The sequence below is a fragment of the Notothenia rossii genome (genome assembly GCF_949606895.1).
Source record: "Notothenia rossii genome assembly, chromosome: 2".
Classification (NCBI taxonomy): domain Eukaryota; kingdom Metazoa; phylum Chordata; class Actinopteri; order Perciformes; family Nototheniidae; genus Notothenia; species Notothenia rossii.
Window position 1 is genome coordinate 74809404 of NC_136904.1, and position 27619 is coordinate 74837022.

General features: G+C 39.3%; 1 protein-coding gene across 2 annotated transcripts in view; it reads right to left on the reverse strand.

The window, feature by feature from the left end:
• LOC307029403 (ephrin type-A receptor 6-like) overlaps nt 1–27619 on the reverse strand; it is a 328394-nt gene that overhangs the window by 11742 nt on the left and 289033 nt on the right. For both annotated transcript variants that reach the window (XM_079665352.1, XM_079665351.1), the window contains exons 6-11: nt 16185–16309; nt 12764–12926; nt 10156–10264; nt 3156–3223; nt 938–1063; nt 286–471 (exon numbers count right to left, since the gene is read on the reverse strand). In XM_079665352.1, coding sequence (XP_079521478.1) covers nt 286–471; nt 938–1063; nt 3156–3223; nt 10156–10264; nt 12764–12926; nt 16185–16309 — 777 coding nt within the window. The remainder of the gene's footprint in view (nt 1–285; nt 472–937; nt 1064–3155; nt 3224–10155; nt 10265–12763; nt 12927–16184; nt 16310–27619) is intronic.

The window sequence follows — 27619 nt, forward strand, 5'->3', positions numbered from 1 at the left end:
TTGTACAAAAGAAGAAGTAGAGCGGCTTCAGGCAGTCATCAACAGTTTTGTATGCTTCAATTCGGCTGTGAAAATGTTCACGTTTCTTTTTTTTTATATCCACTTCAAAACGTTCTCAATATGTTTTTCCTTTAACATATATAAATATGTTTTTCCAATATAAGCAAAATAAACTTGTTTGGTTTCATCAGTGGTAGATAAATTAGTGCTGAGGGTCTATTGCTAAAAATCATGTAATCGTATGCACAATCTTAGTTAAATTGCATGTTCCTCAACACTACTTACTTTTGGTAACCACCCCCTCCAGCCTGATGATGTTGGGGTGGTCAAACTGGCCCATGATTGACGCCTCGCGCAGGAAGTCCCGCCTCTGACGTTCCACATAGCCGCCCTTCAGGGTCTTTATCGCCACTGCGATCTCCTTTTTCCCTGGGGTTCTGAGGCGCCCGCTGCACACCTCGCCAAACTCACCTAACACACACACAGAAAAAGAACCACAGTGAGGAGTCTATCACACACACCATCAGCAGGCAGTCAGTCCTCCACCGGGGGGCACTGTTGCAGTTCCCATCTAAACTCCAGCATTATTGCCTCTTCTCTGATTAGTTCAACTCCATGAAATTGTCCCCTTCACTTTCTAAAAAAAGCCTTAAATCTATTCTTATACGTTCTTTTGTTCTCTAAACCTTTTTATGCTTTAATATTCCTACAGTCTGCTCAGAGGAAATGACAGTGAGACACTGGGAAATGGAAAAAGCCTCCTCTTTAGTGAGTACAATGGAGAGGAATGAAAATAGATCCTCTCCTATGGCACATTTTAAGCTATTGTTATTCTTACCAACACAAAATGATCCACTTTCACCACATGGCGGAAGGTAGAGAGTAGAGGTAAGTGGATGAGTGTATTATGGTGTGTGTGCAGGCGTGTGTGTTATACCGGCTCCGATCACCCTCTCGATGCGGATCCTGGAGGGGTCGATCTCCTTGGTGAACTCATGGACGGCCTGCGTGGGGTCCTCATATGTGTCAGGGTCCACATAGGTCTTTATTCCAGGGAACGGGACTGTGAGGACAGAGAGTAATATATAGGGACAATGCTCAAATTTGATGAAGATTTTGTAAATAAACATACATTTGAACTTCGAAATAAAGGATGTATGAAAATAGGCTGTCACTGCCTTTAACCTCGACAGTACTGCTACTGCTTCACCACCACAACCACAACTTCTCCTACTGCTGCTGCTGCAATAAATAGCCTTCCAACCAACCAGGGGTACAGAGGGGAAAAGTGTGCAATTTGAAATACTACAAAAAATACGATTTGATCAACTTATATATTAACATATTTTGATTATGTGGAAAATAAACACCCTACCAGGAAATTTGGAGTTGACCTTAATAAATGTATTGTAAAAAAACAACAACTTCCAGCTACAATAAGCTGCCTGCACAGCTTATTGTACGCAGAGCAAAAAAGTATAAATGTGTAACACCAAAGCATCATCTAGACAACAAAGATCTGCCAAGTGAGCAGCCCTGCATTAAGCGACAACACAAATGAATCGATATGGTCTCTCTTTAGACAAATAGCTTATGAGCCATTTTCCCACTTGTTTCTACTATGACCTGGGAGGAAATTAAACAATTCATCCTGTCTGTATGTTCAATATCTGCTCTCCGACAAAGCACAGCAGCAAAATCTTTACCTCCCTGAGACTTCCACACACAAACCGAACACCCCGCTGATAGATTGTTCTCCGTCTGTCTTTGGCTGAGAGGCAGCAGGGCGGCATGCTGAGCCAGTCTTTAACTGGGGCAAGGTTTGAGCCAGCGTCCACCCTGTTGAAGTGTCCTTGAGCAAGTCAGTGACTCTTTAACAGCCTGCTGTTGTTCTGCCTCTGACCTCCCTCTGAGGGGGGGGGGGCTAGACAAAGGCAGCTTTTCTCCTTCAGGGAATCTATACAGAAAACAGAAACGACAATGGGTCGTCTCTGATGCATGAATCGACACCAGCAAACCCGAGGAGCCCTTTCTCCTCCTGTAGCTTCTGCTAAACACCTCTAAACTTTAGACAAGAGGTACAGGGTTTTGAAAACACATAAAACGACATAGAAAATGTGTTTGAATCTTGAATATGAGAAATCTACGTGGCAGCTTGTTAGCCAGCTAAAAACATATTCAGTATTTATTTCTTCTCTAACCTTTGGATATATGTATGTTGTTTTCTAAACCTTCATTAAATTGTTCTCTTAAAGTCACCTCATTCCTCTATTCTTCTACCTTGCCTTCGGTTGCCCTTCATTCCCTCATTTCTCTCTCCTTTCTGTTTTTCCAATCTTCTTTTGTCCCGCTCCAATCTTTGCCTCTACGCTCACTTTTAAGCATCTTCCTTTTTTTCCATCCTGCAACTCTCATTTCCATTTTTCACGACAGGAATGAAAAGTTGGGTATTAAAAAACAAAAGAAGGCAAAACAGACGGAAAGGTAGAAGAGTGCAGAAGTAGACAGCTCAGGGATGCAGCATGTAACCAGATTAATCACAACAGAAAGAAAGAAACGCTCATGTAGAACATCAAATGAAACTCAAGGGGAGTGGAGGAGGAGTGCTGCTGAGAGGGAGACAAGGAGATGAAGGAGCGCTTGCTCTGTTGACTAGTTTGACATCTTCATTTCTAAAACTACCGTATAAATGCCACATTTCCTACTTCTTCTTCTTGCTAGCATTTCTAACAATACCAAGTCAATATTTTGCATTCTGTACACGCTTTGTGATGTGGGCCGTCATTACTGTGCAAAATTAAAATATGCATAGGCACAGAAACACAGGAAATGATCCATGGAGCAGCACTACTGTATGTGCTTGCTGAATGCAAAGAGAGGAGCAGGTGGTTAGCCTGCTAGCCGCTAACTGTGGCTCAAATAATCCATTTTTCCTAAATAAATGAAACCTGACTTACCAAATCTTAAGGAAGTCTTGCAAACGTTATTTCAGACAAATACATACTTTAAACCAATATTTTATTTCAATACAATATAAAATGTAGACTTTGCAGATTTCCCCATTCTGTCTTTACGATATAATTGAAAGTTACTCTTGACTCTTGGAAAAAATGTAGGATCACAGTGAGAAAAGAAAGGTAGACTGATAGATTTACCATGTCCATTCTGATAATTGGTCCTTTTCTCCTCTGAAGTCATCTTGGCCTTAAAGTACCACTGACACCTGGAAAACACATTAACAGACAGCGTTAAAGGGGTTTCCCTTAAATGTGCAACAATATTAATATCTGGGACCCCTACATGGGGAGGACCCTTGAGCAGCATGGAATAACAAGTCTTATGTGGTTTTGTGTTAAAATGAATTATGATAAATACGTCAAAAACGTTGTTACATACTGTAGGTGACTGGAGTAATAGTTAATGACTAGTAGGGATAAAGTCATTCTTTGCTGAAAACCGGAACATGTTTACATTGAACACATTCCTAAACTCTCCCATTGTACCATAACATCGCAGAAGCAATTTAAAACGAGAATGAATGACACTAAATAGGAAATGAAAGAGAATAAAACCAAGCAAAGTTTTTGATGATCATCATTTTGAAGAAAATATTTTCCGAAGACATTGAGTCCGGTCCTGGAAGAGATGGTTTCCAGGTTAAATAATACAAAAGAAAGTTGTGTGCAGAAGTATACACATACACCCACATTTCAAATAAAATAAATTGAACAGAAAGTCTTTCACAAAGATGATTAAATGTTATATAATTAAATTCTATAAAAGAGAAAAACACTTGAATCCCTGATGCAGGCGCTCCCCCGACCTCATGTGTGTGTCTGTGGTCTTGTGGTCTGTTTGTGTGAGAGTTATCTGGGCACTGAGACACCGGGAGACAGCCAACGACTGATACAAAAAGTTGCTGCCAAGAAAGTCTGAAAAGCTGAGAAATTAGATGACAGCATCTGCAAAAGACCAAGAGGAAGCATTTATCCAAATAGATGCTTGGATGCTGCTCTGAAATCAAAAGTAGAGAAAACACAAAGTACCCTGTCAGAATCACACATAGAACCAAACATAGAGTTCAAGGCAAAGCACGGTGTGCAGACAAGACACAGAATAATCAAGTAAAAGCCAATTAAGCACAGTGTTATATTTGAGAAAAAAATAAAATGACCACTTAACATTTGTTATGAGTTTTTTTGTACATACAGCTGTATAGTGCTACGGTATACGGGTGGACTCTGCTAAGGTCATGTTTTTGTTGGTTCTTTTAGGGTGCCATACCTTGATGTAATGTGGATGGAGATAACCTGCCCCAACACTGTCATTTACTTTTAATAAACCCTTATTTGAGTTTTACCTGGCTTCCCTGATTATATTGGATCTTTACAAACGGTTTGAGAATGTATTTAATGGAACAGTAGTCTGAACTAAGATACTTTTTAGACTAAGTGGTCTAGGAACTTGCATTGGTGCCACCTTACACCAACTGAGTGTTGCACACATACTGTTATACATTTAGTAAAGTTTAGGCAATCTAAACTACTTGGATTAAGTAGGAAAATATTGTCATGTTGACACATATTAACGTAATGGTTTAAAAGATTAGATAAGATAAGAGGGACCTTTATTAATCCCCGTGGGGAAATCCAGGAAAATAAAGTCATGTTGTCAGCAACCGCAGCTTCCCATGCCACACACGTTGTGTATGCAACCACCTATAGACTATTTATTTTGCAACTTTAACATATATTTAATATATATAATAATATGTGCCTTGACAGTCATATATTTTAAGAGTATCTTTAACACTGGTCACTGTAAATGATTGAACCAACAATATATGCAATAACTTTGCTGCTAAGGACACACTCAAATACTGTGAAAAGGGACTATAAATGAACCCTATTGTAATTTAGAACGTAGATTAATCTCAAATGCAATCCCATGTTTGGACCCTCAGAGGTAATTCCATGAAATACAGACAGAAGTCACTTTCTTCTCTTTGTGTTTCCATTACAACAAAATCATTTGGGTGGAAATAAAACTTCGACAACATGTATGATTGAAAAATGTATATAGTACACATCTGTATGGTTATATAAAGCCTGCTTTTTGTCATTCAAATATCGTTGACCGCTACCTGAAAGAACAGTGATGGCTTCATTCACACACACCAACACTTAGAAAGGACCTGCAGTGCTGATGTTTCTGGAGCTTGGTGTGTGGGAGGGAGAGGCTGGGGAAGAGCGCTGAGATGGAAAATAATGGTATGAAGTAAGGTACTCTCACAGGCACAATCACTGATGAATTTTATAACCTATTTTGCAGTAGAGGGCTTAATTAATGACCGTGAGCAAGAGAGACCTTCACTCCCACTTCTCACTCGTGGACCTCCCAATACATTTTATTATATTTCAGCTTTAATAGACATACTATAATAATTCTTCTGCCAGTTTCTTAGAGTTACACCACACTTAAAACATCTTTTAAAAGAGAACACCCAAGGTTTTGATAATAATACGTTTGGCATGAGCTACGGATAAAAGCTGAACATTTTTGAAAGGCTGTCATTTTTTCCCCTGCTCTGGAAAACAACAAACATCAAACAAACAAAAATAACATAATTCATTAATCAAAACAATTATTTGACAATGTTCAAATATTTATATTTTCGTGTATAACAAATGACAATCGAGTATTTTATTTATCGCAATGCTGTAAAGGTGGGACAGGACATGATTTCCATATCTCTCTGTATTCACTCTTACTTTAGTGGTCTGTCTGTTATTTTCAGAACTTGGCTGTGTTTGACACGGAAATAATATATTAACAGATCTTATAGAGGATTTCCATTTCCATTTTTGGGTGTGTATTCAAAAAAAAAGACAGGTATTTAAGATTTAGATATGTATTATCATAAAGTTAGTCCACCAATGTGGTATATAGACTTTAGGTGGAAAGTCACTTCAGAGTCAAAATGCAGAAAATCACATTACATTTTGCCACGTATTTTAAATATACTGTATTTCAAAAGGTTTGCTAAGAGGTTCAGAACAATTCTGTTCAATATTACCCTGACTATAGACACATTTAAGATGTCAAGCCTGTTTATTGTACTGAAAAAAGGGAAAGTCCCCAGAAATTTAAAATGTAATAACTATATATTTCAATGAATTCAACATCTCATAAAAGGATTTCCATTTATATCATCTCTCTGGATATATCGAGCTAAACAATAAAAACATTCACTAACAGTTGGGCAGAAACACAAATGATATATCTGCTGACTCAGTAACTGTTAACCAAAAACAATCCAACAAACAATGGTAGCGAGTATTGTCTAGAAAAACAGCCAAATGATGCAGTGCAAATAAATAAAAAAATGAAAATGCCCACAAATACGAGTAGAGAAAGTGTGTGTGTGTGTTTCCATGAGATCACATGTGGGCCTCCTTCTCTTTGAAGACTTAACATAATCCGGGTTGCCACATTAGAGCAGGAGTCAGGGGGCTACGAGCCGCAGGTTGCCAGATTGGGCTCCGGCTAAGTGAAGTCTGTGGGATTGTGGACACTGATAGACAGAGCAGATAACATGGCGGGTAACACTGGCAGAGGGGAAAAGAAGGGGATTTAGAAAGCTACTGTTGACCTCTGCTGATGGGGTCAAGCTGTTCATTAAAGAAATGGTGGCATGTGCCTTTATCAGTCTTTTCCAGTCCTATCCTCTGATCCCCTTTATCCGCCTATCCTTCTGTCTCTCTCGCTTTCATGTTGAAAAGAGGCCGCACATGCAGACACAGACACACACAAAGACAGTTATCACACACAAAGACCTTGCCTTCTGCCACTGCTCTATGGGCTGTTGAGCATTGTTACGGTACATATTCACAAGCACTTTACCCACCCACACATACACTTCAGTAAAACAACCTAGCCAAGAGCCCTAATCAAAGCATCACTGTAATTCAAACCACTCCTCTCTAGCTCCAACATCCCTCACCTCACCATGGTGCATCTATCTGCAGCTACAGAGGACACAAAGGATGAAAGAATACATGAAGAAAACTAAAAAGAGTTGCAGAGACTAACAAGCAACTCAAGGATAAAGAGGACACAGTATTCAGCTCTGTTACAGTCATGACCGCTTGGCTCCAGAACATTTTCACTTTTCAAATGTAGCATGAGCAGATGCAAACATAGGCGTCAGCTTTTAGAGCAACCAGGTGTTAAAACTCCCCGTACAGCGCGTCCTCTTACATCACCACTCTCGCTCAACAACCATAACATCTATAAGAGCTGCGCGAGTGAAAGCTCTCATCCTTCACAGGCAGCTCAAGTACATTTGGAGTTTTTTTTTTTTAAATCGAAAGAGAATGAAAGTCCCTCCTACACGGGGCAGAAGGATCGCAGCTATGACAGATTGTGATAAAGTCAAAAAACACTCCCAACTGCTTCTTCGACTGCTTTTAGCAGAATTCAGGTAAAAAAAGGCCCTTCTTGTGCCTGAAAACAAAAAGCCTAAAGGGCTTGCTTTAGCTATTGCACCTGGTGGGTGAGTTTCTAAAATAAACAGCAGCACACTCCCACACATTAGGATCACATCATAAAAATAAGACAAACACACGTTTATTTTTAAAGTGACGGACCTTAAATTCCTTTTGACTTTAACATCATGCCAACTTTAAAGGACTTGCCTGTGAGGTAGTGCACCTAGTGTGATAAAAACCCTCATCTCATATCTGTGAAGTTTAGTGGAAAATCTCTGGCAACCAGCACGGATCAATGCTGCAACCAATATGCAAGGGTTTAGAGCTGCACTTTCCCTAATGGGTGCCAGATCGTGGCTCCAGAGAGACTGAGGGGCTAAATGCATGAACATGCGTCCACTGTGTTCAATAGATTTGCACCTTTCGCACTCAGCACCTGGGATTGCATCAGTCTTATTCTGGGATGAGACGAGAGCTCGGTAGGATTTCAAGAGCACACTTGTATGAAATCTCTCAGTTCATACATTAGCACATACAGTGACAGTAGAATATGAAAGAGACATGCTGGAATGGGAAGAACCATGAAGACCTAGTCCCACCTCGAAGCAACTCTGGCACGGTTGAACTAAAGTGATGTAACACTGCTAATGAGTGAGGGTAGCTTGCCTCATCGTTGGACCTTCCTAACAGCATTGTCAGGATGGTCTATTACTATTCAACTCGCAATTGAATCACCGTTCATCCAAGTTCAACTCTAAGTAAAACATTTAATAGATTTTACTTCACCCCTTCAAATCAAATCCTTTAGAATAAATAGATTTTGCTGCATTGCTGTTTTAGAAGTTTAGTGTGAGTGGGCTTTTTGGGGAAACAACAGCGAATGAATACCACATTTCCAGTGTTCAAGATCACTTTAGACAGAAGATGTCACAGTCCTAAAATGTTTGTTAGATAACATTACCACCTTTCAACACCCAATGTGTTAACAACTTCAGCTCCATGGAAGATTTAGCAGCACGTCGCTAAAGGCTCCTATTCATGGGTTGTCCCAAATTGGATTTTCAGAAGCTGTGAAAGCACATGTGACAGGATGTGTGAAAAACATACATGTTGTTATTTCAATAGAGGGATGAGTGTAGATTTGTTCTCTGGAGTATCTAATTAATGGTAGATGCATCCATATCACAATAGAAAAATCCGTTTTGAATCACTCTTGCTGACATTTCTGTAGAATAAAGGTTAACTTCGGTCCTCTCTCCCCCCTAACTGTCCTTTGAATTACACTCATTATTTACAAATGCCCTCAGAGGTTGAAATTCTATATGCAAATCATATGAACCCTGGTAATTTCAGAAGAATATGCAATCAACCATAATGATCTGCTCTTGTTTTTGTGCACTCTCAAATGCTTTAAGGTCTAAAGGTCTGGGCTTACTGAGGCTTTGCTTAAGAACACATGTGTAAATGTCTTTCTCATCGTCTCTGTTACCAAGTCAGATGCTTACGTGATAAATGCTTCAAGAAGTATATCTTTCTAGGGTTCAGTCTATCTCAATAATGAGGACCAGTTACAAAAGCCTAATACAATAATATCTTTAAAGAAGCTATAATCCATATTTTTTTAAATAATAAAAGCTTCTTTAATATTCTCACTGGAGGAAATATTGAGGTTCTTAACTGCGAGGCAAGGGGATAACAAAGCTTGTAAAGTACTCTAAAGGAACACCAAAAAGTCAACCTATTAAGCAGACATTTTGAAACGGCTATCCAGTAAAATGATAGCTCATTGGCAAGTTGTACAGTATTAACAAGAAAGTGAAATGTGCTTCCTTTGAAACTTTGGGATTGTCCCTTTTATAGTTTTCAGTTGGTGGTAGATTTAGATGAATTACAATGACATAATTGCCCAATTCCAAAGGCCTTAAGCCCTAAAACACGAGGGACTGGGAGAGGCTGCAAGGGCTTTTAATGGTATCAATATGGCAGTGTATTATAATGCAGTATATGCCTACATTTCTCTGTTATCTTGATCATCATTTTAAATACTCCATGTTTTCTTCTGGGAAAATGTAGTCACGAGTCTCCTACTCTGTTTACCTTTTTGCTCTCAAGCCCCTCTGGATTTCCTCTGGTAACCCTGTGTTTAATGTCACAGTTGTCGGTAATTCCCTCAGGTAATGGCTGCCGAAATGTGGACTTACCGTAAGTGTGCATAGGGTTTAAAATGTCTGTTTTTGCCTTCAAGCTCTAGACGATTCGACAATGGTATAGGCTTAAACCCTCTGGACTTTAGGGAACGCACCTCCAAACGGGCATTCAGTCAGCGTGGACATTGGGATTGGGCAGTTGACAGCATTAAAAAAACAAGGGCTCTTTACAGAAAAACAGGTGAGAGTTACATTGGATGATTATATGATTATATCATTCAATAGGGATTGGAACAATCCTAAAAGTTGAAAATACTCGACAACAGGATTTAGACCATTACATTACAATAACACTTCACTGACAAGAAAAAAAGAGACATATTTGTATCAATATATCAGAGAAAGGAACTTAATATGCATGGAAGTACATCAATTTGAAATTAAGCCACACATTAAAGTAGCAACACAATGAATGAGACTCTCTTTGCATACATAGTGAATATTGAAGTGCTCTTTACCTTCCAGTGATCAGGAAAAAGAGGGTGAGGATGACGAGGAGGGTGAAGCCGCCGACTGCTGCTGTGACGATGACCAACACCTGGCCTTGGTCCGAAGCAATGTCTGATGCTGAAAAGAGAAAATAATAGAGGTTAGTTACGAGGAAAGAAATGAGAGGAAAGGCTGAGCAAAAAGGGAGGTGAATAGGAAGGCAACGAAGAAGAAGAACCGGAAGTGGAAAAACGATGGGGAACAGGAAGTTTAAGAAGTTCAGTGTAAAGAGCGAGGTGCAGATGATAAAAGCAGTGAGGAGAGAAAAGAAGTAAATTAGATGTGAGGCGGGGTAAAGTGAGAAGAAAGCGCCGATTTTTCATTCACCATCATCTTCAATAATCTACTCCATCAGTGCACCATAGAGCGTGTATATAGGCAGATATTACGGAGAGACGTCTGATCAGCCCTTTGTAATGCAGAAAACCCGCCGTCAGCTTTGGTACTGGAATGATTCATATGCCTGCTGCTGTTTAATTAATATTATTCATTCATGAAATTGTGATTTAGTCCATGATCATTTGGTTAAATTGGTCCCATTTGATATTCATGATTTTCCCTTTTCTGTGTCTTGTCACAAGGCTAACGAATCCAAGATAATTGAAAGATGATTGCTATTACCAAACTTATTTCTATAATATTTCACGCTTAATGAATATGAATTGGAGATCAGGGTGCGTGGTCGCCAGCCCAAAGAGAGAGGCTCATGTGTGAGTTTATACAGTATGTGGGTGTCAAGAATGCGTGTGTGTGTGTGTGTGAGTGTGTGTGTGTTTGGCTGGATAAAAGTAATTACAGTCCACTCAGAGGGAGGGAGAGTGAAAGTGGTGGTGGCCAGATCACACAAGACAATCCTCCCAGGCGTCAGCTTCACACACTCTTCACATCACTAACTAAGCAGATGTGTTGGACTGAAGCTGCTGCTGTAATGAGGTGTGTGTGTGTGTGTGTGTGTGTGTGTGTGTGTGTGTGTGTGTGTGTGTGTGTGTGTGTGTGTGTGTGTGTGTGTGTGTGTGGAGATAGAGGGGAAGGTTGCAGAGGACAGGATAGAGAATGTAAGGTGAGGTCTGAGGAAAATAGGTGACAGAAGCGAGGTAAAGACAAACAAGAGAGAAAGAGAGAGGCGGAAGTGACAGGCGGTCGGAAAAACGGGCGCATGGGACAGTGACTGACAGGCGGACAGACAGACTGACAGGCAGGGCGAGAGCGACAGAGGCCAAATCTGCTTTCTCTTTCAGATAAAAGGCCAGGCTACACAAAGGCTGGGCCGAGCACCGTCTGATCCGCAGATAAAGCAAAGCTCTGCAGCTTTGGAAGGGAGAGGGCCACTGCCAAGCCAAATCACCTCTCAACAATACCTGCACCAACATAAAAGGGCAGCTGGACCTTTGTATTTTATGAGTAGATTTGCAATAAAGCTACTGCTCAGACACACAGAAAAATATTGATTCAAAATACTCCAAACATCAAGACTTTATTGTCAGACTCTCTTGTGGATTGTATTCAATATTTCAATAGCTATTGTAAGTGATATCCTCACCTTTAAAGAGTTTAGGGTGAATGCAACCTATATAAAGTCACGCTGTAGGAAGGCTAAAGATTAGGGTTGCAATGTAAACACAGTTAACAGATAGGCGACCCGACAATAGTACGGATACATTTTAGAATTCTATAATGAACCCTCACCTGACATTATTACAATGCTTTACACTCGCATTTTGTATTAAAAGCACTGAACTATAAGACTTACACTGTGAAAATCATGAAATATGTGCTTCTGAAATGCCTCCGTTACCATGTATCTGAATAGCATTGCAGTCTTTGAACTATATTCCTAGAGAATCTAATTCAGAGGCAAACAGTATGACAAAACACAGGAATTGTGATAAAATTTGTGTTCATTTTATAATGTCTCTATGGTCCCAAATAAGGTTGTTCATAATAAACAGTAAGAACAAGTAGATTTCATACTAAGTGATAATAAGCTGTGAAATAAGAAAAAAGACGATACATATCGGCAAAAATGTGCATGATGTTGTAAGAATTTTAAGAGTGGAGAAACTTGACCTGAATTTTAACAAAGTTGGACCATTGCAGTGCTATGCTATAATGTGTGATTTTGTCATATACTATGATTTATTTCTTTATTGGGTACCAAGGTTTATGAAGAAGTTGCTTGTCTGGATGCTAGACAGGATGCTGCTGTTGGTGGGCTCATATCCAGCCTTATTATTAGCTGTTGTGCTCTTGGTGAAGGCTGCCCTGAGCGCTGCTCCAGGCTACAGTACATGAACTTCATCTGACCCTGAACTGCTGCTTGCAGCCTGCTGATGCTGTTCCTCTGCTTAATTTGTTATTTTCACGCAAGAGTTTAAACTGATCCTAAGCCTAAAACGTACATACAAATAATACTAACCTAAATCCAAAAGTTCTTTCTAGTCGTTTGAAGGATGAGGCGCCAATACATGCTATAAACAATTTTATTTTTCTGCCACATCATTTAGCTATGAAAAAGGTGCCAATACACATGTTCAAAGAAGGACAAGACAGATGTTTCCAATGGTTTCAGGTACTTACAGTCTCCTGTAGTTTTGTATTCATATTTAGGGGTGTAGGAGCTGTATCCAGCGGGCGTGCGGGTGCGAACACTGAAGACGTACCATGTGGCTGGTTTTAAACCTGAGATGATCACACTGGGAGCCTTGGTGCGTGTTGAAGAATAGCTCAACTGCTCATGTTCCTGTTTGGGAGAGAGGGAAAAGGATTCCAAGCAATTGAGGACAGGTTTAGATAAAACATGATCTAGTGCCTGAAGGACAGCTTTACCTCGATTAACATTAATACTTGCTGTTTGTGCAACCAGTGACAAGGCTTGCCCTCAGGTTTTAGAAAAATTCACACATCATTTTATTAAACTACCATCATCGAGAGTTGTACTGCTTTATCATTTAAAAGTAATGCTTGGCACACAATTATGCATAATGAACATACATTCATTGTCTATTCAGCTTTAAAAAGGGTTATTATTTTTCCTTTGAAGCATACTTAGAGTGCATTATAATCCTATAATTGGTACTACAGAATCTATTTGTTCCATGGGACCATTAAACGGCAGCAAAACAAAACAAAGTGTGTTCTCTTAGGAGGGATGGTTATGGCCATTCTCAAGATGATAGAAGCTGATGTGGTTGGCTTTTGAGGAAACTCAGCCCAAATCCAGCTGCTCATAGTGCGGTCCGAGCGATTCTAGTTCCAAGTGTGCAGTAGGATTGCGTTTGCAAATCAAAATGGCAAGGGGGTGGGAATGTCAACATGGGTACTAACAAATATAAACTATACCTAAATACAATATTAAGATATCAAATTGGTAAAGGTTTATTTAGTTTGGGTTATTCATACACATCTCATTCTGCAAAAATCAGCACATCTGTACTACTTTAACCCCTCATTTACAAATAGCCATTGATCTATTGTTCTCTTCTAAGGACTTATTTCTAGAAGAGGTGTTTGAAAACAAGCCCATATAGTACGCAATCCGTATAACATGATGGGCATAAATTATGTTTAATTAGAGTATAAGAGGCTATGCATATTGGAAAAGCTTTTAGTTGTCTTGATATCAAACCTATTCAAATCCAGTTGTTTCTAGTTTTTAGTCTCCTTCGTAAGACATTTAGATAAACATACAGTATACCAATGTTACGCTTAAGGGGATTGCAAACAAATTCAGTTAGCATTATGGTAACCATTGGAATGAAGTCAGGGCCGGCCCTAGACTTTTGGGGGCCCTAATCGAGCTTTGGTTTGCGGGCCCCCCTCACTCTAGCACGTTCTCACTACACACAACACGGAACCAACTTTTGTCTTATGATGTTAGCATGAGCACACATATTGTATAAATAAGCATGTAAACACTGTGGAACTAACATCCTCTAGAGGGGTCCTCATCTCCGCTAGGGGGTCGAGGGGCATGCTCCCCGGGGAAGATTTTTTTTTAAATATTGAAGTTAAAAGCATCAATCTGGTGCACTTTGAGAGCAAAATTAGGAGATCTATGTATACATCTCTCAACATCCATATGAAACAGAACTATAAACAGATTTTATTTTTCTTATATTTTACAAATCACTCCCCTTTTAAACTGTATTCTTGTTTTGTCATAGTATTTCACAACTGTTTTTCATTTATTCTCTCTGGCTGTCCATCTCATAATTTTCACATAGAAACTAGCTGTCAATAGGAGTATCATTCAGAAGAATTATAATTTCATGTAAAAATCTGTCACAAAAAGAGGTTGCACATTTAAATTCAGGTGTTGTTATGGCAACGTCAGTGGCTGCTGAAAATACGTTCAAACATGCTGACGACACGTAAAGCAGTGGCATGCCACCAGTTCAGCTGAGTTTTTCTCAGAAATACTGTCACATAACATCCATATATTTCAGTGCTAGGTTGATGCTTAGCTAAGCTCACCATGAAACACTAACTGACAGGACTCAGTATCAACTGTGTACTGTAAGGTAGCTTCATGTCGAACAGTAAGTCAACATTTTCCAGAGAGCTTTCTTTGAAATCACTAGGTAATGCTAAAAAACATAACATTTAGATTGTATGACTAAGTGTTTATTTAATATATCTGGCTAGCTATAGCTACTTGCTAACGGTTTAGCTTCCCCCCGCGATTCAAAGTAACGTCAACGTAGCTGTAATTTATGCTTTGCTTACATGTTCGCATATCTTGGAAGTTTACTGACATTTGCATACCATTTACCTGGCTCAAGTGGTGGCTCTGGGGTTGCTGTGTGAGCCACCACTTGAGAATTTTCGTCTTTTTTAAAGTGGACCTATCATGCTATATTTGAATAATATAGTGTAGGACCATACCTATATAAGGCATATTTATACTTTTTATTTTCCAAAATACCAAACAGATCATGCATTTTAGCCATTCCTCATTTCGCTCAATTTAACACTGTCTTTTCATGGGCTGATTCTGTGAGAATAGCACCATCTACAGGCCTGGCATACTACAGCGTCTCCAGCGCTTTGGAACGGCAATGTCCGTGGCTGTCTCCTCCTGATTGGTGGAGTTGGCCCAATAGCCGTAGCGCCACTTCTGTGACGTCACAGAAGTGTTCAAATCTGGATCAGTCTGTATCAGATCCGTTGCAGCTCCTTTTTAAGAGATTTGGGTATGGAGGAAAATAGAGAGGATTGTGTTTTCTGACACTTGGTGAGTTCCCTGGAAAACCGGGGACACATATTCATGTATCCAAGATGTACAAAAGTGCATTTTGCATGATAGGTCACCTTTAAGAAAAGATGTTCTTATGTCCATCTTCAAAAACTCTGAGTCCGACTGACAGTTTATTTTAAACATTGTCACAGCTCACAGGATAGGTACCTGTCAGCCAATAAGACAGATGTTTATTTCCATTCAACTCTCTGGTTGGTCTGGTGTCTTGCCTCTGTTGCATTCACTGAACACGGGAAATTACAATTCTGCCGTCGTCTCTATCATCATCATGATGAGGTTCAGGTAAAGCACGGTTAATGTATTATGATGGACTCAATAATATAATACATGACTTTGAGAGTAGGCAATCTAGGCATATTAACAACATTAATTAAACATATTTATCACGGCGACGGTGTACTGAGATTTTTTTTTTCTTTTCATATATATATATTTTTTCCATTTTTTTTCTTGTTGCTAGGGGGCCCCTAGTGGCTGCGGGGCCCTAAGCGGCCGCTTATGTCGCTTACTGGGTCGGGCCGGCTCTGAATGAAGTCTAACGTCAACAGTGTGTCATGTGACAATTAGTTAGCTAGTAAGCAAGGAACCAAGAACTGTTTTGGTCTAAGCTAGATGTTCTTGTTTAAACTCAAATAATTCAAATGATTGTTCTTCAACATATATCACACACTTGCTTGATCGATAACCACTACTGCTCTTATATTCTAGACAGGACCTGTCCATCAGCAAAAGTAACTGTACCTTTTGATAATATTTGATCTCGTAGTCGAGGATGCCCTGTGGTGTTTGTTCCGGCTGCTGCCACGAGAGAGCAATGCTGTTCGGAGAGGCCCAGTCCTTCTTCAGAGTCCCAACAAGAGACGGACCTGTTGGAACACAAAATATGCAGCGTAAGCTTAAACGTCTTTACTGTAAAGTCACAATAATTATATGAGTCCTACCACCTTTGTTGATTAACCTGTGAATGAAGTAAAATCAACTTATATCTTTGATGTTAACAGTTCGCACCCTTGATACTTGATTTTTAACAATCTTAGCCTTGTCCCTTAAATGTGTGCGAATATACAAACATTTGAATTCAAAAGCTAATTGTTTCTTAAGATGCAAGGTTCTCTCTTCCCTCTTTAGCTTGAACATAGCCTCACTGAGCTAGCGTGGCTGCAGACTCTTAGTCTTATTGATCTAGGAGAACCAGTTGACCTCAGCAAGCATTTAGTTTGACAAGAACATTCACTGAATACAGAGTAAGGAGGTTTTCAATGATGCCGACACTATACAATGAGGCTGTATAGCATAACAAGAAATTCAGGGGTTGACCAGGTTTGTATATGGAAATGCAAACCGTAAATTAACACCCGTCCACCTTGTCAGCAATAATTGCCACACATCCATGCTGACACTCAATTATTGCATTTCAAACTACGTTGTAGGTATTTCAAGTCACTTGGATAAAAGATCCACACAGCTATTTCTTTCTCCCATAAGATCATCTTTAATTGAAAATAAGTTGAGAAAGCCACATCTTCTTTTCTTGGATGAATTGCATTAGCTTTGCTCTATGAATTTCTGCAGGGTAAATAATTGCGCTGAGCTCCCAGGAGAGGTCAGCAGATGTAACTGCCACGAAAGCCATTATTGTATATTATATCTTTAATATTACAGAGCTGACTCATTATGTGGATATACATGTAGGCCTGCTTCTCTCATGTGTATTCAGTAAGTAAAATGTTGCCACTGACACGTTTTTCCAATTGATTCTAGTGTCTCTAGGAAATCTGTTTGTACTGTAGTTTTCACTTTATCTTGGGGACGTATGGGGAGTTAGCAATAGGGGTTTTAGGGTTTTAAGGGTGCTGGTGGAGAATCTCGTCTTAGGGGTCTGAGGCTATATGACATGAGAGCTGTGGGCTGTATGGGTTTGAGCTTGTTAGCCAGAGACTTACTGTTGCTAACATTAAGAAATGTGCAAAACGTGCGTAAGCAAAAATAAAACGGTGTTTCTGCAATACAAAAATATTTGTAAACCAACTCTCATTTTACTCGCATTATTGAAACATTATTGAAATGCGCAACTCATGATGACAGAGAACATAAATGACTAAAATATGCATTTAATCAAGAAACATTTTTTAACTGAACAAAACGTGGTGTGAGATGAAATAGGGCTGGAGGGGTTAGGTGTAAAGCACCGTACAGCTTCCAGCACTTTTATATTACATACGCTGTAATGCATGGCTAATCCTTAATGACCACCCACTTAATAGTGATTTAAAATGTGCTAGGTAGTCTGAAATGTTAGCAAAAATAGAACAAAATAAACTCATGCGTGAGTGAAAACAGCTAATAATATTAATGCAATCAGCAACCTCAAAGTTCAGGAGGTGTGTGCACTGAGTGCTTACATGTGTATATGAAGGGTTTACTCATGCGAGTGCATGTCTTTGTCTTTGTCTTTATTAGGATCCCCATTAGCACTAGCATGAGCATTGGCTATTCTTCCTGGGGTCCTCACACACTCAAAACATACATAAACATACAAACAACAACATTAAAACAAAACAAAATTAAAACAAAACAAAACAGCTCATCATTGCATGCAATTTACAGTGAAATGAAGTGAAAACTAAAATGGTCATCAAATTATCGCCATCCTAAGGCCAAACAAAAGTAAATACAGATAAGTTTACATCATAATATATGCATACATAGCCACAGGCACAGTTAAAATTTACTTTATAATACTTCAATAATTTTTTAGCAACCTTTTGAAATGTACTTGAGAATGTTCCTGAATGATGTGACTCGGTAAAGAGTTCCAGCTGATCATGGCTCTGTACATGACTGTTTTCTGTCCCATATTTGATTTAGATTTGGGTAATACAAACCTTCCTTCTATTGTATGTCGTGTTTGATAGTTATGTTGTGCATATTGCGCTATAAACCTTTGTGATAATATATCTGGTGAGTGAGTCACTGTAATATTTCTGACAAAATGTAATAAAATATAAGTTGACCTCTGTCTGACAGTTAACCATTTCAATGTCTCCAGCATTTCAGTGACTCTGGTTCTGTAGGAGCACTGCAGTGTACATCGTGCTGCCTTATTTTGTGCTACTTGTAGTTTGTTTAAATCTTTTTCAGCAGCACTAGACCATATAACCAAACAATAATCAAGCTGCGACAGAACCAAAGCATCCAAAACTTGTCTACTGACATCCATAGGCAAATATTTTACAATTCTTTTTACAACTGACACACCCCTTCCCATTTTACATACAACATTATCAATTTGTTTAGACCAAGATAATTTATGATCCAGGGTTATACCTAGCAATTTTGTCTCTTTGACCTGTTCAATTTCAATATGGTTTAAATGTAGTTGCAATTTTGGTTCACCTTTTAACTGATGATTTGATCCTATTAATAACGATTTTGTTTTTCCCGCATTAAGTACCAACTTACACTATTCAAAATCTAATAAACATAAATTCATACTCGCAGATGATGAAGTAAATAACTTCAAATAAATGAGTAGATAACTCATAGACCAGTGAATATTGGCCTACAAGAAAATAAAACAATTGTGGAAATCACCAAAACTGCAACAATTTCCATTTTCATAATACAATTAATTTCTTCTCCTATATGTATAATCATACCATCTATCAGGTCATGTCAATCAGTCATTTCCCACCTCCATTTCTGGTTTGAACTGAAACCGGGCTCATCACTGTTTTATAGAAATGCTCTGCTTCACTACAGTCCCGATAAAGTTTGGTTTGTCCATTGAAGGTTACGATGAGCGTTGCGGGGAACAATAGTCCATGCCTCACCTCAGCCTTGCGCAGCTTCATCCTGACGTCATTGAATAGGGCTCTCTTCCTGGCAATAGAGAACCGCAGTGACGCGTCGTAAAACCCGGAAGCAAACTTCTTCCGGTTCCTTTGCGAAAAACCAATGCAAATTCTCCATAGGATTTTGGAAAATAGATCGAAATAAGGTCTGTGGTTGACACACATTTAAGAGAGGGATCACGTTTTGTTCAGCCGGATAATCTCCACATGTCAACTCTACTTTTATAATTTTTGAATCATAAATCTAGTCGCCAAAAGCGAAATGCTGACGTTATGCTATAAACAAACTACAAGCCAGTACAGCAGCAGGGTCGCACGACTTCAACGTCACGCCAATTTAAGATAGTTTCAACTGACTTGCACTGAAACTGCACTTTGAACACTTTAAATATATTAACATTTTAAACTGTATACCCAGGTTATCTAGGCCCGTTTTTTTTAATGTATACCACGTTTATCTAGGCCCTTTTTGTTTTGTTTTATGTATACATGTCACACTGTGGGAAACGATATTTCAATATTTCTGGATGTATACCACATGTAGAATTTTTGACAATAAAGCTGAATTTAACTTTCGCATGCTTGCATATTTTAACAAAGCTTTTCATTTTAGCCACACTGAATTTAACTAGAAGTCATGGCTGTGTCAGTTACCAGTCTGATATCGTTTTACAAAGATGACAAGAAGAGTGTAGATAGAGGAGAGAACCACTACAAGTCAGGACACGTAACAGTGCAGCCTAGATGAAGGTGTGCTTACCGGTGTTGTCAGGGCTAGCATGAGGGACAAGGTTTATAGTGTCGGTGAGTAGTGATAGCAAGAGTACCGTTAACCTAGAGTTAATTTATTCACATTAATTCCCATCAACAAATCAATTGTATGTGTCACATGAAATCTTTATTAGGCAAGGCAAGTTTATTTATATAGCACTTTTCAACACAAGGCAATTCAAAGTGCTTTACAAAAAATGAAAGACATTAAGAAAATGACATTTAAAATCAGTCATTAAAAAGAAAAGCTAATAAAATAAACATTAAAAGAAAAAATACATAGATAAAAGTTACAGTGCAGTCTAAGATATGAATAGTTCAATTAAAAGCAGCGAGAAAAAGAAAAGTCTTCAGCCTGGATTTAAAAGTAGTAAGAGTTTTAGCTGACCTGCAGGTTTCTGGGAGTTTGTTCCAGATATTTGGAGCATAATAACTGTACGCTGCTTTACCATGTTTAGTTCTGACTCTGGGGACAGAAAGCTGACCAGTCCCTGAAGACCTGAGAGATCTGGATGGTTCATCATTTAGCAGGAGGTCAGAAATGCATTTTGGTCCTAAACCATTCAGTGCTTTATAAACAGCAGCAGTATTTTGAAATCTATTCTTTGACACACAGGAAGCCAGTGTAAAGACTTCAGAACTGGAGCGATGTGATCCACTTTCTTAGTGTTGGTAAGGACTCGAGCAGCGGTGTTCTGAATCAGCTGCAACTGTCTAATAGATTTTTTAGTGAGACCTGTGAAGACACCATTGCAGTAGTCCAGTCTACTGAAGATAAAAGCATGGACACGTTTTTCCAAATCCTGCTGTGACATTAGTCTTTTAATCCTAGATATCTTCTTTAGGTGATAGTAAGCTGATTTAGTAACTGTTTTAATGTGACTGTTGAAACCAATAACTAATTTAACCTGCTGACAAGAGAGCCCACCTCCGAAGATCGTGACTGGCTGAGGGACAGACTCGGGGGCAGGTTCTCAGGAATTTCTTGGCTTGTCTCCCCCGAGCCAGAAGAGGAACACGACAGCTTGGAAACACTTACTGTTCCTGAAATTATCAAATCTGTTGGGCATCAGGGACCTGAGGCAATTGTGGCAAGCATGGCATTGTCTGAAGAGCAACAGAGGGCAATTCAGGTGGCTACCACTGGTCAGCGAACCAACCCAAACTGGCATTTGTTCAGGAAAGGAAGGTTGACTGCCAGCAACTTTGGAGCTGTCCTGAGGTCAAAGCGTGTGACTGCTTCCTTTATTGCCAGGGTGCTAGGGCAACAACAGGCCCTTGATGGTATTTTGTCTGTACAGTGGGGGACTATGAATGAATGTGAGGGCGTCAGGGCATTCACCGCTGCAACCCAGATGCAGGTCCATGAGTCAGATTTGTGGCTCTCCCTATCAGGATTGTTGGGGGCATCTCTAGATGGTCTGGTAGGGTCTTCCGCTGTGCTGGAGGTAAAGTGTCCCTACAGAGCCAGGGAAATGACAATTAGTGAAGCATTGCAAATCAAGGGCTTCTGTGTCAGTAAGGAAGGAGAAACATTCAGCCTGCGTGAGGAACATCCTTACTGGCACCAAGTGCAAGGTCAGCTTCACCTCACTGCAAGAAAGAAGAAGAAATAAAAAAATTGTGAATTGTTTTAAATTTACATTTACTCGCCTTTGCAATGTTGTGGTTGTTAGAGTGTTAGGTTTCCTGTCAGCTCGTCTGTTGGGAAGATATAAAATATTAGTTTCCTAGAAGTCACACCGTCACATATACTGTAAGAGCATTAAGACATACAGTACATAGGCTAAAACAAAACATCTAAAGATATAACCTTGCACTTTGATAAGTCTCGTGAACATTTTCACTCTTTTGATTTTTTTGAATAAATGGTAGATTAATCCATATTGAAAATAGGTGTCAGCTGCTACACTAATTATAATAGTTATATTTCTTAATTCATTAAGATAAGATATTACTGTATTGATCCCAATTTGGGAAATGTTTGTGTTGCAGCAGCATAACAAGAAAAACAAAATATAAGTTATTATATATACAAAAGTATATGAGGGATGGAATATTAAATTGAATATAAATGTAAAATGTACATGTGATTTTACGTCCAAGAGAAGCTATGGAGCAGAGAGTTCTCTGCCAGCCAGAGGTGATTTGTTAATAGTTCAATATGTCAAACTGATTTCCCTGACTACAATCTTTAGTTACATGGTGAAACGTTATGCTGCTTGTACTAATTAGACTTATCATATAAGCCACACAGGTTTTAATAGGATGTATTCATTATCTTTACTTATGTTGCGGTCTTTTCAGCAGCGCCATCTCTAAAACGGCGATACAGTCACTACCCATTATTTACATTTCCCCGTGACATGGACAAAGATGTAACGTCAGCTTACCTCATGACATGAATCCAGACTCTCCTTTGGAAAACATTGGCCGGGAAACGATAGAAGAAGCACGTTTCATGCGAAGACCTCTGGCTGCAACCCGGAGTAAAGCAACAAACCATTGCGTAGCTAACTAGTAGCGCTAGCTTTAGCTAACGTTAGCTAACGAAACGAACTGCCGAGTAAAATTGGAAAACACTGGTAATTAATTATTCTATAATTTGTAAAACTACGGTGTTAAAAACGACAATTTCAAAAATACAGATTCTAATGGTCAGATATAGATATACAGATACTAAAGATAGGCAGGTACTTGCTTTCAAGCAGAGCACAGGGGGAAACAAACTTAGCGGGAGTGTTTAGGTGTTCGGCGTAATGACGTACAACGGCCTCGACAATTTCTGTAGTCCTATTCAGTCATTCGGTAACAACCATCGTTTTTCAGACACGTAAACTCTTCAAAAATCCCCAGTGGGGTCACTGCTGATGTATTTAATGTCGTAGAACAAAACGTGATTTATCTCTTAAATTTGTGTCAACCACAGACCTTATTTCGAGCTATTTTACAAAACCCTATGGAAAAAATGCATTGCTTTTTGAGGAAGGAACCGGAAGTGCTAAAAATGCTAACTTACTTCCGGGTTTTACGACGCGTCACTGCAGTTCTCTATATCGTAGTAATATCAGGAAATATCTTCACTCGCATGTCACGGAAAATAATCTCTCCCTTGCTTCTTGCCAGCTTCAAGATAGCTTCCTTAGCTTGATATCTCTGCATAGTGACAATCATAGGCCTGGGTCTCAAATCAGTCCCCTGCCCAATCCTGTATGCAATCTCAACTGCCGGTGTTGCAGTATAAATTGAGTCATGACAACCGGCGACATTCTATTATTTTCGTCATAGGGTACATTGAGGACCCATTGTTGACTTACCAGGAAAGAAACATCGTTTGTCGTTTACGTTCATCTTTTTCTATATCTGCCTTCCTAAGATCACTTTGCTGCACATTCAATACTCGTATGTGAGGTTGTGGGTGAGAGACCGATATCGTGACGCTTACAGGGAGGTATCGAACATTACAAAGTAGGTGACTGTGTGGATGCCTGTTCAAAACATTGCAAACTTCAATAAATCATTTAAATTATATATTTTTTCATTTGTTCATCGTTCTTAATGTGATGTATAGTAGCTTTGATAGCTGTCCATACCTTCAGACAGCCTAAAAGTAAAACACAAGTTGTTTATTCAGAGCCCGAACGCTCATCGAGATGACTGGATCAGTCATGACAACTTGTGATCAGCTCCGATTAAATTGTGATATCAATTCTGTAGCTAACCTCCAGGGAGCACGTTTATTTTATGAAATACCTGTATCCCTCTCATCACAACAAGACTCTTCACTGTGCAGGAAAAACAATTACATACATGAAAATAACCTTGATGCATGGGAATTAAACACACAAACTATCTTCCGTGGCTATACTGATATGTCACAGTAACGGAAAACCACGGAAAAGTAAGTCCAGCGGGGCACAAGTTGAATACATATAATACGGTAGTTCTATTATGCCTTTAAGCCTATAGACAAGTTTACGCGCCAAAACACGGGTAGCGCCATGACACTACACAAATGCACTTCATTTCCGCCGGAAGTCTTTTGCACAGCGTCTGTCGGTGTAAACCGGTGTAAACAGTCAGACGGGCACTGGTGTAAACACAGCGATTTCGATGCTAACAGTGATGCTAGCTTGGGAACACGATTCTACTTCTTTGACTGGAGATGGCGTTACTCTCCCCCACCCGAATTCAGTGCAAAACTGGGAGGATAACATGACGACGTGGCCCAGCATAAAACCAAAATAAACTGCCTTATTTAGGTCATGCCCACAGGAGCCAACAGTTGTCTGTTGTTTACATAATGCACAATTTACATGATCTCTTTATGCTGTGCAATATATCATATGTGCCTGTACTGTTTGAGTGAAAATAAAGTTTGATGTAATTTAATTTCATTATTGCACTGTTATTGCATTATTGCATTTCATATGTTCCTTAGAGTGCTACAATTTCTTTTAACACAGTTCATCATTCATATTAAGCTCATACTGTACATAAATAACACTGAATGAATTAATTGTTGAGAGGAAACTAAAGAAATGGCTTCAACAAGAAAGATCACATGTTTAATCCTAACAGGTATTACAAATTAAAATATAAAAGCAGCCCACACAATTACATCACTATGAAAATATTCATATATAATATTAAAAAATACAATGCATGCAGTATTTGTTGTGTTTATCTGTATTTAATGAACAACATGGCTGGGTGCTGGTTTGTGGTCGCAGCACTCTCTATCTAACCACTCGTTCAGGTGCTTTCTCGAGTGATTGCAACCAACTACCGCACACGTAGTTCCCGAACCACTTTTCTTCATGTTGTAATTGTTATATCCTCTTTGTCTCTGCGATATCAGTGCTTTGTCGGCACAACGGAGCTAGCTAGCAAAACAAACACAGTCCGCCAAAACGGAAGTGCATTGCATAGAAGGGAGGAGTTCAGGATGTAGAGCGGAAACGGCTCAATAACTTGTGTATACGTTTAACCCATAAGAACCCGGACCCATTTCTACTTTTGGGGAAATTAAGGGGAACGTCATTTAGACTAAATAGACACATTTCTGACAAGTAACCCCCCTAGTGTCAAATATCTGGGCTTTAATGGTAAAGTAACTCTTATTTATAACTTAATTAACAAGGATGATGTTTTGGTTTGCATTTGTTTGAACATACTATGAATTGAAGAATAAAGCATATGTTAACTAAATATAATTGAATCAGCTAAATTAACTGACCAGACCATAATCATATTTCTAATTGTGCATATATGTCACTCCGGGTTTACTGTGAATGTTTAGGGTTAAAGTCCCGATGTGACACCATGTGTCACAGCAATATTTATGGCATTTGTTTCATATCAATTTCATCAAGAAATGTTTCCACAACAGGTTAAATGTAATCAGAATAAGAATACCTTTATTCGTCCCACAGAGGGGACATTTACATTTGTTACAGCAGAAAAGAGCCGAAGACAGCTTAATGTTTAACAAATGACATGTCATGTAAGCATTTTTATTCTTAAATGGCTTGAATATTAACTTTAGCAACAAAAAACCTTTCCAAATCTAGCTAGTTCTGTCACATGTTTTAGCCTGACACATGGACATCTTGGACATGTTGTTATGGGAAGACAAAAGCAAATGACAAGGACCATGACCCCAGACTGTTCAGTGTGTGTCACTTAGGGACTTCATGAGATAAAAAAGGCTAAAGCTGTATAAGGAACTTTCCAGAACATTTACATTTCATGTGACACCCGTTTCTAAGCAATTATGTCTGCCTTCCGTGTTCCTGTTGTTATTTACTTCCTCTCTGCCTTCTTCTGATGATTTATCTGTTAGTTTGTGTGTTTAATTCCCATGCATCAAGGTTATTTTCATGTATGTAATTGTTTTTCCTGCACAGTGTAGAGTCTTGTTGTGATGAGAGGGATACAGGTATTTCATAAAATAAACGTGCTCCCTGGAGGTTAGCTACAGAATTGATATCACAATTTAATCGGAGCTGATCATAAGTTGTCATGACTGATCCAGTCATCTCGATGAGCGTTCGGGCTGTGAATAAACAACTTGTGTTTTACTTTTACGCTGTCTGAAGGTATGGACAGCTATCAAAGCTACTATACATCACATTAAGAACGATGAACAAATGAAAGTCGGACACAAATATATAATTTAAATGATTTATTGAAGTTTGCAATGTTTTGAACAGGCATCCACACAGTCACCTACTTTGTAATGTTCGATACCTCCCTGTAAGCGTCACGATATCGGCCTCTCACCCACAACCTCACATACGAGTACTGAATGTGCAGCAAAGTGATCTTAGGAAGGCAGATATAGCAAAAGATGAACGTAAACGACAAACGATGTTTCTTTCCTGGTAAGTCAACAATGGGTCCTCAATGTACACGCCCCGGATTCCTATGACGAAAATAATAGAATGTCGCCAGTTGTCATGACTCAACTTATAATGCAACACCGTTTCACATGAGAGCTCACTTCCGAACACCTCCTTTAAAAGGTTTGTCACAAAGGCAATGGGATCGCTCTTCTCAATGTCCGTTTTCAGTCCATCACACGTAGATTAAACTTTCTGCTTTGAATCTCCATCCTCTCTATTTTGTCTTTGAACTCTTTGTTTTCCTTCATTAGATTGCCATTTGCGGTTTCGAGTATAGCAACCCTACAATCCATGTCGGTTATCCCCTCCTCCATATCACAGAGCTTCTGACAACATGAGTCAAGTTCTCCCTTTAAAGCATCAAGCTGCGGCTGGAATTTCTCCAAAATCAGCCCCTATCTCCTCTCTTATTATGGAACGTATTAGTACCGCCGGCTCCGAGTGGTTCACCTGCGAGGCCCTGCTCTCCATGGCGTTCTCCTCTGCTGCTTGTGTGTCACTCACTCCCGAAAGACCGCTGCTCTCATTCAATGGCACTTTAGCCTTTTTGTTTGATTTCTTCGGTGGCATTACATTCCCCACATCATATTTCGCTATAAACTTTGAGTGATCAACTTGCTCATCTGATCATAACCTGATTTCTTAAAAAGTTTGCTACGGGAGCTACACGCTCTCAGACTTCACACACAACTTCCGCGCACGCGCATCTGATCTGATCAGCATGTGTATATTTTTATCTTGAAAAGAGAGTATTGAGTAACAGGATTAGTATTTCTATAATAACCTCAAGCCGCTGACATCTTATTAAGTGATACTGTATTATTACATATAACCTCTCATATGCCCATCTGGCTAGAACTCTCTCCTATCCTCTGCTGCGTCGCTCCTCATTGGCAGAGAGAATTCATCTCAGGGGGATTTTATCTGATCTCACTCTGTATAATGAACCACTCTGTTGAATCTGCGACGTTGCAAGGTTTCCCGCGATGCCTTTGCCAGCTGGGTACAACAGTGGTGGTTTGCGGCTAGTGTCATGCAGAGGAAGCATCAAACTAAGACACAGCAAGATGCTTTGCATCTGCTGTTATCATATTGGCCCCTGATAGAGAACAATAAACACAGCCTAAATATAATCTCCTTCTGA